Source organism: Calonectris borealis, chromosome 7, assembly GCF_964195595.1.
Source record: "Calonectris borealis chromosome 7, bCalBor7.hap1.2, whole genome shotgun sequence".
Lineage (NCBI taxonomy): Eukaryota > Metazoa > Chordata > Aves > Procellariiformes > Procellariidae > Calonectris > Calonectris borealis.
In genome coordinates, this window is record NC_134318.1 from 29,439,787 (window position 1) to 29,453,913 (window position 14,127).

At 48.4% G+C, this 14,127-nt stretch overlaps 1 protein-coding gene across 1 annotated transcript; it reads right to left on the bottom strand.

The window, feature by feature from the left end:
- Window positions 1-478: 478 nt before the first annotated feature.
- On the bottom strand, window positions 479-14,009 carry C7H10orf95 (chromosome 7 C10orf95 homolog). Its single transcript, XM_075154916.1, has 2 exons — window positions 12,730-14,009; window positions 479-2,076 (listed from the first exon to the last, which is right to left on the bottom strand). Exon 2 carries the CDS (start codon window positions 2,011-2,013, stop codon window positions 1,339-1,341), a length of 675 nt encoding a protein of 224 aa, XP_075011017.1. The 5' UTR covers window positions 2,014-2,076; window positions 12,730-14,009; the 3' UTR covers window positions 479-1,338.
- Between the last annotated feature and the right edge of the window lie 118 nt (window positions 14,010-14,127).

Here is a 14,127-nt window from a genome sequence, read left to right on the forward strand (position 1 = left end):
TGGCAATTGCTTAAACAAACAAAAATTGTGGCATTAATTTAAAAAATCCACTTGCTTTGAACTTACAGCAATTCAGAGCCACCAAGGGCCTCCAAGTTCACTCTTACAGGCTCTCTCCTTTGCTATGCAGATGGGGAGCACCCAGTTCTCTCCTGCATTAGAAAGGCTTTCTCCCATGTGGCATGTCGGGGGGAGGCTACATGGGACAGAGCAGGTCCCCTTTTTCTCCTGTATGCTCAGAAAGTCCCTGCTGGTCCCCAAAGAGGAAGCTGTCAGGCAACAAACTGGGGCAAGGCAGGATGCTGCCGAGCAAGCAGAATAACCCACCATGGCTGGGCAAGAGCAACAAGTCAGAACTCATCCCCAACTTTGCAAAAAGGTCGGATCAGGTTGCAAGTTGTTCACAGGAGACTGCTGTCAGGTAGCTAAAAACCAGAAATATAAGCATTTGCAATTGGTTTTCTTTTATTGTTTATTTATAATCACTTAAAAGGTACAGAAGTTTGCAAGCAAGTCAGACCCAGCCCCTCACAACCCTCCAGGTTTCCAGCACAACTCTCTGAAGTCCCACAGCTCGGTCTCCTGGAAGGGTGAAGTGCTGTGGTTCACACAACTCCAGTAACCTCACTGGAGAGCCAGTGCCTCCAACCAAAGCCAAGCCAGACCTAGAAGCAGGGCTTCAAGCAGCAATTTCAACAAGGACACGTGGTCAGGAGAACTGAGCACCAGGTTACCAAGTGTAAGAGGATGGGGACACCAGGATCTTCCACCAGCGTGTAGGGAAGTGCTGCATACAGGCATCACATGGTGATTAAGCACAATGGTATGGTCATAAACAGCAGTGACAAGATGCAGACAATTGCTCTTTACAGTGTTCAAGAACCCCTTTCTCCTCTGGGACTGCACTGCCCCCAGCCTGGAGGAAATCCTGCTTTGATCTCCCTAACTGAGTGCCAAGAAAGGAGCCAGCTTCCAGGACCTTCCCTTGGACAGGGTAGGAAGAGGCCCATCTTCTAATCAAGGGCTGCTGTCTGGAAATCCCCCCAACCAACTGTGACCACTCAACCAAACCAGTGGAAAGCAAATGTTCATTTCAAAACCAGGACCAAAGAGCTGATCCGACAGACAGTCAAGTGCCATGTGGTTTCTTCACAGGATGGGCATCGTGCATCAAACAGGGTAAAGCTGCCGTAAGCTTGTGGAGGATGGGGAGCAGTTAAAAGCCAACAGGAGTGGTGGCATCCATTGCTTGTGCTACTTGCCAGCTGCACCAAGAGCAGCTGCCAACTGGCTCCCACAGGGACTCTGGAGCATCTGTCCATCAAGTGACTGACTACATCAACGTCTCAGTTTCTTTTTCTTCTTACGGTTCCGGTCCTCACTGCTGTCATCTGCCTCGCTGGCACTGGGGGTCACAGCCCGCTGGATGACTTTTTTTTCCACTGCATATTCCTGCTCTCCTACCTTGGGGTCTCCCTTGACCAAAAACTCCCCTTTCCGGTAGGTTATGGAGACATTGGTCCGTGGGTAGGTGCCATAAACCCTCCGGAGATCATCCTTCACAAATTCTGGGAGGTCTTTCCTTGGTCCAAACACCTTTCCGAGCTTCCCCCATTGAAGTTCCCCTCTCATCGTGAAGCCTTCTGGCCACGTGTCTCGATACTGATCTGACCTCTGGTAGGCAGCGTAGGGATTGTAGTTTGCGTAGGGATTGTAGAGAGGGATGGGGACCACGGGAGGGAAGTGCCAGGTGTAGTACGGACGGAAGTAGGGATTGGAGGCACTGTAGAGATGATGATACTCCACCTGACCCCCCGCATAGTCAGGGTAGCCGTTACGGTCCACCACAAAGGTGATGGGTCGGCTGTAGAAGTTGTGCATGTGGATGGGAGGGAACATCACGGAGCTGGTCATGTCTTCTGCTCTCCCAGTCCGCAGAGGTGGGTAGGTGTAGGCAGAAGGTGGGATCACAGTTGGGTAATACTCTCGTGGCACAAAGCCAGACTGGTACATGGTACAGGAACTGGGGTTTTACACAGGGGACATTTCTCCAGAACAGTTGCTGTGTCTCAAAAGCTGTGAGACCAGGAGGGGAAGAGAAACAATTTATATTGGTTATATACATTCCAGAACCAGGCTGAATAAGGAGATAAGCCTAGCACTCTAAGCATACCAACTAATTATTCAAAGGAGCTCCCTGCATCTGCAGCTTGCAGGGGCAGTAACATACCAAGAACAAGCAGAGCTGCATTGCCAGCAACTGCGTGTTAGCTGCTCAGCAAGACTCAGAGTTACAAAGATGGGAACAAGCTGGCATAAAAACCACTGAGGGCAGAAGAGATGGCCTCACATCCTCATGACATGGTTTGCACTGCTGGGAGTCAGCAAGACAGACTGCAAGAAGCTAGAGATCCTTGAGCAGGCATGAAAATGGGGAAGGCAAGCACAAATGAAAGAAGTCCAAAAATAAAGAAAGCAGGCAAAGAGAGGAAAGAGAACACAGCTCAGCCCGGCTGCAATCGTTTCAGCTGCCATCCTGTCCCAACAAGGATATTAAAAAAAAAGAGCCAAAAAACCAAACAACAACACACAAAAAACCAAACCAACCCACAAAAAAACCAAAACAAACACACACCACCAAAACCTTCAGCTGTCCTTGACTCTCTCCCCATCCTCCCAAAGCCCTGCTTCTATTCTGATAAGCAAGCAAGAGCTGTGCCTATTATTTGTTTCTAGAGCAAAATCCAGGTGCATCTACCTTTCCTCTGACAAGTTCTCAGGTAAAGGCATCTCGTTTTGGTCTCACTAGTTATCATTCACATTTAAGTGTGCATTTACCTTGAGCAACTATGACCCACAGCTGAATTTGTTCCTAGCCTGGCCTCACCAGACAATCCAAGCACCCTCCAGGGCATTAAGCAATGTCCTCCCATGACTCACTGTCTTCTCCACAAGGGCAGGAAGGGAAGCTGTACATAGTATGGGGTTTTCAAAAAAGTTTGCTACCAGAGACAGGAAAAGACCGTGCACAGAATTAAAGGCAGCAAGTTTTTTTTTTTTCCTCCATGGAGTTCAGATCCTGTAGGCTCTTTTTGCTTCATTCTTAACTACAGAGTTGCCTCTCACACAGGTGTTGACCAAGAACGTAAGATGAAACTCATCCCTCAGTCCAGTGCTTTCCTCCAGCCTAACAGGAAATTTGGCAGTGCCCTAAGAACCTGCCTGCCACAAGCAGTACGGGTACTATACAATGGAGGTTTTTCTTTTTTCAACCAGCACAAGTTGTTCCTGTCCCTTGAGGTTCATAATCCGCACTAACTCAAGCCTGCTTTTGCCGTGGGTGCAGAGCTAGAAGTCCACCCGCTGCGCACAGGAACAGCACTAGAGTATTTAGACAAGACCAGGCAGTACCCTTAAACAAGAGCTGCAGCCTAGGAGCCAAGGCCCATCATAACCATCACCTCCCCAGATAGGAGCAAAGAAAAAAAAAAAAACCCACAAACAACAGTTCAACCGACTTCATTAAAGCCCTTACAAAGAAAGGCTCAAACAGCTTCAGGCAAAATAAAGAACGCTCAAACAACTTTGTCCGAGGTCTCCCCAGCTCACTAGCAGGTGTTGAGGAAGAGGAGAGCAGGCACTGTGATGTTTCCTGCATTTAGCCCAGCTTACAACAGAGCATAGCTCAGGCACTCACCAGGCAAGGACAGGGCTGGGTGCCCCTCTGTGCCTGAGGGCTCCTAAAGTCTCTTCCCAAGTTTGCCTGACCATGCTGAAGAGGTTTAGATCTGAGCCTCCTGCAGCAAGGTGCTCCACTGCACTCTCTTTGAGCACACTTCATTAGACCTTTATTGAAATGAGACTATTAGCTAGTTTCCAAACACATTGCCTGCCTAACTTACTCAGAACCACCACAAAAATCCAGAGGAGTATTGTATGTCAATGGCAGCACGAGGTGGATAAATGGAATAAATGGTCTTTTGTTAAAAACCGGTCTCCATGCCTCTTTTAATCCAGTTCAACCCTGCATCCCTACTGAGATCCACAGGATCATTTCCATAGATCCATTGTCTGCAGAGACCATGTAGCTATCGCATCCATTGAGCGAAACAAAGTAAGCCCAGCTTACCCCTCCTGCTGAATCACAGCGTGCTGTTTCAAGCTAGTTTGGGACAGCCCTGGGGAAGCTGTTATCTCAGCTAGTTGATGACCTGCTCTTGCTCAAAAACCTACAAATGTTCTATCTACCATCCACTGCAGCACCCTGCATTTTGGCTGGCAGCATCCTGGGCCTTCTCGGCAGCTGGAGGAAAATGGGCTAACAGGCCGCCTAAATCACTCAGGTTTTAGCACCAAGGCAGCCTGAGCACAGCTATTAATTGCTTTGATTTTGCACTCGAAAATGATAAGGGGAACAAGCTGCTGGCTCAGCCAGGCAGAATGGCCTGCAAGAGGAAGCAAACTGGAGAGCTAAGAGGGGGAATGAGATGAGGATTAAGCAGGGCTGGGAGCGCCTCAGGGCAGCATTGCCACATGCCCGACCACAGAAGTGAAGACATTTCCCTGGAAGCAGATCACCCAGGAGGAGGGTGTTGACAGCTGACACAGTGTGGACAACACTTCACAGCCCCGGAGGAAGCTTGCAAACCCATCAGGGCAAGCTTTGGCTCAGTGGCTGGGGCTCTGGCTGGCTCTGCCATTCCTGGGCTCCACTGCACAGCTGCCTGGCACTGCACTGTCCCTGCCTGCTCCCAACACAGAGCTCTCCCCCATGTCCGAGCACCAGAGCTCTCAGGACTGCCCCGACGTAGGCTTACCTTCACAGGCACAATGGCCCAAATCCCAGCTCCTGGCTTGCAGGGCACAGCACTGCTCTGAATCATTGGGTGTTTTGGTATGCCAGTGGCACAAGGCTCCTGCCCTGCCCCTCCAGAGCTGCAGCCTTGTGCTCCCAGGGACTGACAACATGGTTTACCCCACCATTACATCAGTGCCTGTTGTTCATATTGACCTTCAGGCTGCTCCAGCTTCCAGAGGCAGATTTTGGGAGACCACAGCTGGAGCAAAGCCCAGGTAGACTCTGCAGGGCTGAGCTAGGGTGTGACAAATCCATGTGTATGGGAGAAGAGAGGGATTTGAGAGAGCCGGTACCAGCTTGCCTGACACTGTCCCACATTCACTGGGAAGTGAGAGCAGGTAGCGCTTCGGGGAAACCAGGATTTGCCAGGAGGGTGATCTTTTGTTAGGCCAGCTGATGGCCAGATGCTTAAAAAAAACCCCAACTGCCAAACACCAACATTACCTAGTGGTACCCCTTGAGGAAAGGGTCCAACCTCCATTTAGTCTCTCCTCCCCTTCCTCTTTACCTGCTCCTACTTCCCTCATTTCTCCAGTGCCAGCAGCCAGAGGCTGCCCTGGCTTTGGAAATGAACATCTAACAGACTCCAGCTCTCTTCCCTGCTCTTCAGGAGCTGGAGGCTGTTGGATGTAGGACCAGAATGGGAGAGGGGATCCTGGCTGATCTGTCTCTTCAGGCTACCATCCACTTTCTTCCCTTGCTCCAACGTCAAGCTCTTCTATGCCTTGGGAAAAATCACCACATCCGTTGCCTGGCACCTGGATGTCTTGAGCAGGAAAAGGCAAGAGTCCTTAAAGCTCGAGCTGAGCTCTGCTAAAGGCCTCCTTGGTCCTGAGAGCCGCTAACAGCCATCAATATACACCAGCTCCTTGGTGGCACGACTGAAAGGGTGGATGGGCAGGCACCATGCTGTGCCTGGGAGCCAAGCCTTCCCAGCCAGGGCACCGGGAGTTGTGGTTGCCAGCAGGCAGCAACAAGCAACCAACCCAGTAAGAAAGGCCACAGTGAGAGACAAGGCAGCCTCTCCCTTCAAGCCTTTCCAGCAATTCTGACCTTACTGGAGAAGGGTTCAACCCCACTTGGCTGGAGCTGAATGAGAAGCCAGGCACAAAAAAAAAAAGGAGGGAAAACTCCCAAGAAGGTCACAGCCAGCTGAAATGAGATCGTCATTTCTGCTTGGTGAGAACATACTTCAGACTCTTCTCAGGCTTGCCAGAGCTGACTCCAGCAATTCCCTCACCCACTGCCCAGCCATCTGGCAGGGCCCTTCCCTCCTCACACGTCTTGGTGCGGGTCGAGGAGACTAACACCACAGCTCCCAAAATACTTGATCTGCTGAGCAAAGCGTGCTTCAGTGCCAGCCGACCCAGACAGAGTTGCTATGGAGCAATCGAGCAATGTTTGCAATACAAAGCCAGAGAGTATACTTGATAGCTCAAGTACAGAAAAGATTTTGTTTCACCACTATTATATAGTTACTACAGGTGATGAATCCACCACTAGTTAATACACAAATGTCCAAGGCTGGTAGGGCTTTTCTAGTATCTAAAGCAGCAGAAATTACTTCCTAGCATTACAGAAGACCATGGTTTTGCTGGACCTGTCTCAGGGCAGCAGAGCTTTACTGTCACCCAAGCTAGCCTTGAGTTTAGGGACCTTTCTGTTTAGGCACTCATGGAGCACAAAAAACACTGTGAGCTGCAGAAAACAGAGGAAGATGTAAATATTCAAGCCCATGCCAGACTGCACAGTCTCTAGGAGAGAGATTTAAGTGAGCCTGACTGTAGCATGGGCTCAGACCAACATACAAGGTGTGCCACAGTACCCAACATATGAAACTTCATACAAGTATCTCGCATGTCTGGAGAGATTGGTTTCACCAAGACAGACAGTTCAATGAGTGTCACCAAGTCTTCTGTCCACCTGAAGCAGCAATCGAAGTTAGGTTGGTCCTCAGGTGAGGCTGGCAGTTTAAACAGGTTTAGATGCTTCCTCAGGAAGCATACTGAAAGCCAATACAACTGTAGAGACATTCAGCCCACAGGAGAGGACATGGCCATCTATTTTACTCTAAGGGTTGACCAAGACTATTCTTGCTCATGCCATTGCCCTGTGATCAGCTCTCAAACAAAAAGAATGGGATGGAACTAGATGATCTTTAAGGTCCCTTCCAACCCAAACCATTCTATGATTCTATGATCCCACCTAGCTACTTCTTCCTCTCCACTGTTCCAGCACCTAAACTTTCAGACTCTTCTTTCTGGCTTTCTTCCTGGCCTGTTCCTCTCCCCACCCCACAAAAACCACAGATCTGTTGCCATTCCTCTGTAGCAACTCCCAAGGGTACAGGGATGAATACTGCAAAAGCAACATTTTCCCCTAACCAAGGGGATGAAGAAGTCATGAGTTATTTCCAGTTAGTCTCCCCATTTTGAGCAGACTCCGCAAAACTGTTGCCATCTAACAAAGCTTTGGCAAAGGACTCCCTTGGAAAAAAACAAAACTTCAAGGACTGCCCTGGAAGTGAGAGGTTAAAACCAAACGTACGTATCCAGTTAAGGTTTGTCTTCCACAGCTCTGGTGTCAGTCCCACACACTTATCCAGCATCCTAGTAGCTGGAAACAGTGCATGGGAGAAGATTACGACAAAGAGATTTCTTTTTTTTTCCCTTGTCACTTCCATCCCCCCTATTGCCAATATAAGATCATGCTCTGTTCAAGCTCTTTTAAGGAAAACTCACCCAGGAGAAGACTCTCAAGTACTTCTTGGGGAGGGTTGACTTCTTGGAAGAGACAAGCTCTCAGGGCATCCAGAAAGTGAGAAAGATGCTGTGTGGTGGGCTGAGATGAAGTGTGGCCATTTCTGCCCCGCTCCTGTGCACACACTGCACCCCTGCGGCCTCTCCGGCGGCACAGAGCACAGCCTGGACAAGGGCAGCAGCCTGCCAGCTCCCACACTCGGGCAGCACAGCAGGCCAGCTCAGGAGGAATAGTCTGCTTCAGACTTGAGCCCCGAGTGCCACCACGGACACAGATTTCTGCATGCAATTCATTTTCTGTAAAGCCACAGTGCATGTAGCAATAGCCCCCTTCCTGCAGGCAGAGCTGGCACTGCCTACCGGGAGCTGGCAGCTATTACACACCGGTGTCTCCTTACACCGATCCTCTCTTACATATTTCTAGACGGAAAGTTTGCTGAGGCAGGAGAACACACAGCCTCTGCTTCTCAGAAAAGGGGTGAGGCTATTTGCCATGCTCCCTTGTGCTGTCTAGTGGTAACATGTAAAGGAAGATAACTGATACTGAAAGCAGCTTGAAAACAGCCAACAAGAAAGAAAAGGGCTTTCCAGAGAAGAGCAGGTACTTTGAATAAAAGCTTAATGACTCCCCAAAGAGCAGTAAAGCTACAAGGTGGAAAGGGTTTGAGAGAGAGAAGCATGACACATTTTTAGTAGAAACAGGAGAAACCCACCAATCCAGACAGTTTTGTACATTTGTGCTAAAAGGAGCTATTTTGGTGAGATCAAAGAAAGCAGGAGCACAGGGCAGCACAGAGACAGAGGTGGCTGTGGGCACCCCTGTGTGCCCCCAGGGCGCAGAGCTGGGCAGGAGCAGTGGCTGAGGGGTGACACCCTCACCTTGGCAGCAGGATAAGCAGCCCAGGTTTCCAGACTGAATCAATTCCTTTACCCACCCATCTCTGAACCTAACAAAAATTTAGGTTTGTGAGCACAGCTGAGGAGCCTGGAGCAGCCCTGAGCAGCAGGGCTTCGATCTGTAGGCTTTGTAAAATGCAAAAATGCTGGTCTACAGGGCTCTTCAGCCAGGAAGATACACGTTTGCTCCTCTGGCACATTGAGCGGTACAACTGGCACCAGATGAAGTTCTGTAAGCAGCCTCATCCCCTTCCCCTCCCCACACCACTGAGGAGCTCCCCCAGCAATGCTGGAGATCTGACCCAGCCTCTCCCCACACCACAGGTGGGACCTTCCCATCAGGAACTACTTCACTGTCCAAACTCTTACAGCTGCCCAAGCCAACTGAAAAGATACCATGAGCACAGCTGATACCAGAGCTCCTTTTGGGATGGACAGCCTAGAGGACCTCAGACACATCGACTCCCTCTCCAGAGGGGAGCAAGCTGCCACCCTGCTGAGAAGACATTCATGCAAGACCTACTGCACTTGATGCTTCCCTCCAAGAGGTGGGCTCAGAACCACTCCCAGCTCTTGTACCATGAAAAATCCCTTAAGTTCAAACAAGGGGGAGGATTTCATTCTGAAGCCAGAAGACCCCAGTCCTCACCCTGCTCCCTCTGAACTCTCATATTACTAGTGCACCACAAAGAAAAGAGCTCCAGCTGGCACTAGTAACCGCGGAAATAGCGGTTAATGCATATTACAGTCAGTCACCCCTTACACAGGCCCTTTGAAAAGGGAGTAGATCTGTTTCAGCTATTCAAAGCAGCATTCCCAGAAAGCACTGAAATCTAGTATGTCTGGCATTTATTTCTGAGGTCTGTGCAAAGCCCAGACTCTGTATGAGGTCAAAACACCAGGAAAAGCCCTAGTCATCCCAGACCAAGTCTTTACTTGACTCCGATGATCTAAAAACCACCCCTTTGCATAACTCTGCTCACATAGCAGTCAAAATGCAACTGGCTGCTGACAGAGGGGTTTGGAGCAGCCACTCCTCCTACTCTCACTGCAGCTGCTGGATAACACAGCAGGTCTGGAACAGCTGCACTGCCAAGAATAAAACGGTGAGTGTTACTACAGGGTCACTGCATCAGCAGGCAGGGCTCTGGAAACCACCCTTGCCTGCTGCCAAGGTGATTCTGACACTGTTATTCCTCCAGCCTCTCCCTGGATAGAGATGTCTGCTGCACCAAAGTCTAGATTTTGGAGACACACACACACACACACACACCCACCACCCCTCTTTTTTTCCTTCAAGGTTTCTTCTTTCTTGACATGTCCTCCTTTCCCCAACGCATAACTTGTGTTATTAAAGTTCCCACCCCCATCAGTCTCATCTTCCTAGGAACCACTACAGTCACCCTTTGCATCAGGTCTCCCTCACCTGAGGTTGAAATCCCTCTGCCCCATGTCTCAGGATCCCAGTCAGGCCTACCAAAAGCTGCCACCTTTTTCTGATCTAAACCTTTTCCCAGAGACAGCTCTTTATCTTGACATTACTCTTTTCTTTAATCGAGCATATTTTAATCTGCACTTTTGTGTTCACAGTCCCAAGGATCCCCTCCATGTTCAAACATAGCCTGCACAAAGAGACCCCCTCCTCCTCTCCTCTCACTCAAGAGATCATCCGATATCCATCATCTCCATCCAGACACCCTCTTCAAACAGAAGATCTCAGTATCAGTTAGCTCAGGCTTCCAAATTGGGAAATCTTGGACCAGCCCTCAGCTGTCTCTTCTTCTGCCCAGCTGTCCCCCTTCAGATTGCAGTCTTGAGAAAACCAACTCAAGAGACTAACTTTTATCAATCAATCACACCAGTAGGTCAACTGAATGATCAATAACCTCATTAACACACCACTAGTACTTCATAGTTATTTATATCATTTTGCACACAACTATGAGGCTACTAATCAAGTTTTATGAACCACACATGACTTATCAAGTTACAGGTGTGTCACCCTTCCCACCCACACCACTTAGTACTAGGTTGCAAGTCTACCCCTCTTTGCTCTGCCCTCCCACGCCAAGTCTTTCCAACATAGACCTGATGGAGAGTCCAGCAGGTTGTCTAAGGAGCATCACTCCAGCATCCCAGTGGGTTTGGGTCCTCAGGCTTCACTACCATCCATAGATGTCTGCACTCCTGTGGTCAGCTGATCCCACCTTCCTTCATTCTTTCATCTCATTTCATACCTTATTCTCTTTCTCTCATTTCAGGAGCCAGTCTCCTCCCAAATAGACAATCCAGCCCTAATTACTTCTTCCCCATTGGTCTCAGTTTTGCTACATCCATAATCAAGTCTGGCGTTTCTGATATCGTTACCTAGGCAATCTCAGCCTTACGTGGTATTACTGATACAGTATGGGTGGCCTTGCAAGGTTCTAACCTGAAAGAGTTGCTTCAGACACCCCTATTATCTGGTTCCTCCTGGTTATATATTGTTTACTTTACACACTCCAAGACAAATCATTCTACTTCAGCCTTGATTCCTCTGCCTAGCTCCAGTTACCTACAGGCACTTTCTTATCTCACACACAGACAGCTTGCATAGCAGAGCAAGATGTTTTGCACACTGTTTTTGTGCTTTCACAGCATCCCACTCTCTCAGCTGCTTGATTACAAGTCTTTGCCCTTGAAGTGTTTTTGGGAGAGTCTCCTGGCATCCTGCAAAGACTTTAGCTGGTTACACAGCCTGGTTCTCCAGAGGGGCTTCATGTTCACAGTGGGTTTCTTCTAACTGTTGACACATACTAATATCCAATATCAGAGCAAGCCATTTGCATTTTAACTACTTGTGTTTTAAATACACTTGGATGCCATTCGTGTGCATCCTGCATCTAGGATGTATGTTTAGAAGCAAGGAAGGCATAACTTCTTACACACTCGTACTAGATCTTCCCATGGGGTCAACACCCCAAAAGGTGGGACAGGGCAGGAAACAGATTATCAAGACTTTGGGGTTGTATTACGTATCATCCCTTTAGTGTATAAAAATGCCTTCTGTTACAACAGCAACACACACTGTATTTCTAGCTTAAGTTCAAGCATCTGAACTAGAATTACCCATGGGAATACTGCTCTTATTGCATCCTCCAAGGCAAACAGCTGCAGCATCTGCTGATCTATGACTGTAATACGTTTTAAAAAAAAAAAATCCAGCTATCTTCTCTTATGGTCTTTAGACAATATAAAATATAGCTTACAAGTAACATTGATTTTTTAATGGGAATCAAAAGGCAATCTTGTGTTTCCAAGAACACAATCACTCAGAGAAGCCCTTCTATGTAATTTTTTCCAAACTAAAGCATTTAAAGCCTATCATCACACAACAATAACAGTTTACATTAGTATCTTTCACAAGCAGAAGATGCTAAGAAAGTTACAGGCTAGAGTGCTGGCATGAATCAATGCCCCAACAGAGTTATGCTACTATATATGGACTTAGATCTACTAGATAAAAGAGCAGATGTGTCAGGGTGAAAGAGGCATCGCCTCTAGCGGTATTTAAGCATTTGCGTTTTCAAAAAGCCAAGTAAAGTGCAGAACCTCAGTTGCACACTACTACTACAAACATTTAAGCTAGCACCAGTACTGTTTTGCCATTGTAACTGGTAAAACATTGTAACATAGATGAGTCTTTAGTCATAAGTGCAGAAAACAGAGACAGACATTTGTTTGGCCTGCATGTACTCACATCCTGAGAAAAACCAGCCAAGATGATGCCTTCACTTAACTGAGGAGGAAGAAACAGCAGGATATGCAACCTGATCTTAAGGCGGCAGCTTGCTTTCTACAGTCTCTCTTCACTGACGTACCTCAATGACACATACAGAGCCAGGGGATGCACTAAGATACCACATCACACCTCGCAGAAGCTTTCCCATAGTAACCACAGCCTCAATACCTGTCTGAACATGCCCTTGTAGCTAAGGAAAGCAACAGCAAGTTCATTCCTTCAGCAATTACATTACATGCTCAGACATAGAACTTTAAGCCTAGCTACCTATAGACAAGGCTACTAAAGCTAACACAAGTTATGTGTCTTTGCTAGCATGAAGCCTTACAGAAAAAAATAGACCTTGAACACAGCAAGAATAGAGGACACAGGTAAAGGAACAGCTAAAGGCAGCATATGAAGCCAGCATAAAAAAAAACCTCAAAAACACTCACCAAAACTTCAGGCTCTTCCTCAAAGCAGCAAAACACCGTTAACAGCACTCCAAGAAGAACTGTAACTTTTAAAGTAACAGACTGAGTAGTACAGAGAAGAGCCCACCACTAAGTGCTTTGAAAATGAACCTTACATTTTTCTTCATTTCCTGCTCAAGCTTTTTTTGTTTACACTCAGCTACAAACAACTAAGCTGGTATTTGTACTCACTGCTCATTCAGTAGGTTGTAATTAAGTAAGAAGCCATACAAATGGCTCCCATCAGCACTACCTTATTGTAAGCACCTGCACTGTCATGGGTCTTCACAGATACGAGTGCACAAGTTTAAAAAGGGTGACTTGGTCTGCAAGGTCAGCTCATCACTGCTCAGCACAGCTGCTGCAGCAGGGCACGCTCCTTAAGGACGCTTAATGCCTTGCTCTGCTGCAGGTGATCTCAATAGCTGAAGCTAAATACCTACAAATCACTTTTTAATTACAAAACCTGTTGACTGCAATTAATTGCCTGGCTTCTATGAATTTATAAAAATGACCTGTTTAGGAAGCCACTAGTAAGTCTAATATACAAAAACGTTGGGAAATAGTAGGATGTAATGATACTTTTCTGAATGCAGCAATTAGGCTTTCACCTCAATTTTCCTTGGTGACATTTGTGAATAGTTGGATGGGAGCAACCGTTGCAGTGAGGGGTGGAAGGTGATGTGTATGCCAAAAATGGGAGTTGCTTCTTCAAGAGAAAGCACCAAAGAGAGATCTTAAATAACAAAGGACAACAGCAGTCTCAAATTTCTGAAATATTTGGGACAATGTAAAGTAAACTGAGTGTTGAGAGACAAGTCTAAGTAGCTGATGACTAAGACCAAAGATAGGTAGGGCGTTTGATGGATGATGGGGAAGTCTACGTGCCCCTGAGCAGCCACGTTCGCAGCCTCGGTCTTTCCCAGGTTTGTTTTGCTTCCACTTTGTCATTGCGCAGCTTGGCACAGTGCTCTTTCAAGGCTCCCTTGGAGCAGTTCGAGGTGGTTAAGGTGAGAAGACACCATGAGGCCGGCTGTCTTCACCAGGAGGCACCTCGTGCTTCCCAGCCCTGCCTCTCCTCCAGCCCCACGGTGCTGGGGAGAGGGGCGGCAGGCCCCAGGGCGGCCTGCCCGGTGGAGGGCACCCCGGGGGATGAAGCCTGGGGCCACCGCACCTTTGGTGCCCCGCTGGCACTGGTGGCAGGGGCCCGGCCCGCCCGGCCGAGGCGCCGCGCACAGCGCTTACACCGCCGGGTCCCCCCGGCCCGCCGAACGTTTCCATGGCGACAAGCGCCCCGCCAGCCGGATGGATCATAGAGGAGCCGGCCTGCTCTGGCTAGAAAGGCCCCGCGGAGCCCTTCCCCGCTGCGGCTCCTCTTCT

Coding starts and splice junctions, on each gene's coding strand:
- C7H10orf95 (XM_075154916.1), bottom strand. CDS start 2,013: ATGTACCAGTCTGGCTTTGTGCCACGAGAGTATTACCCAACTGTGATC.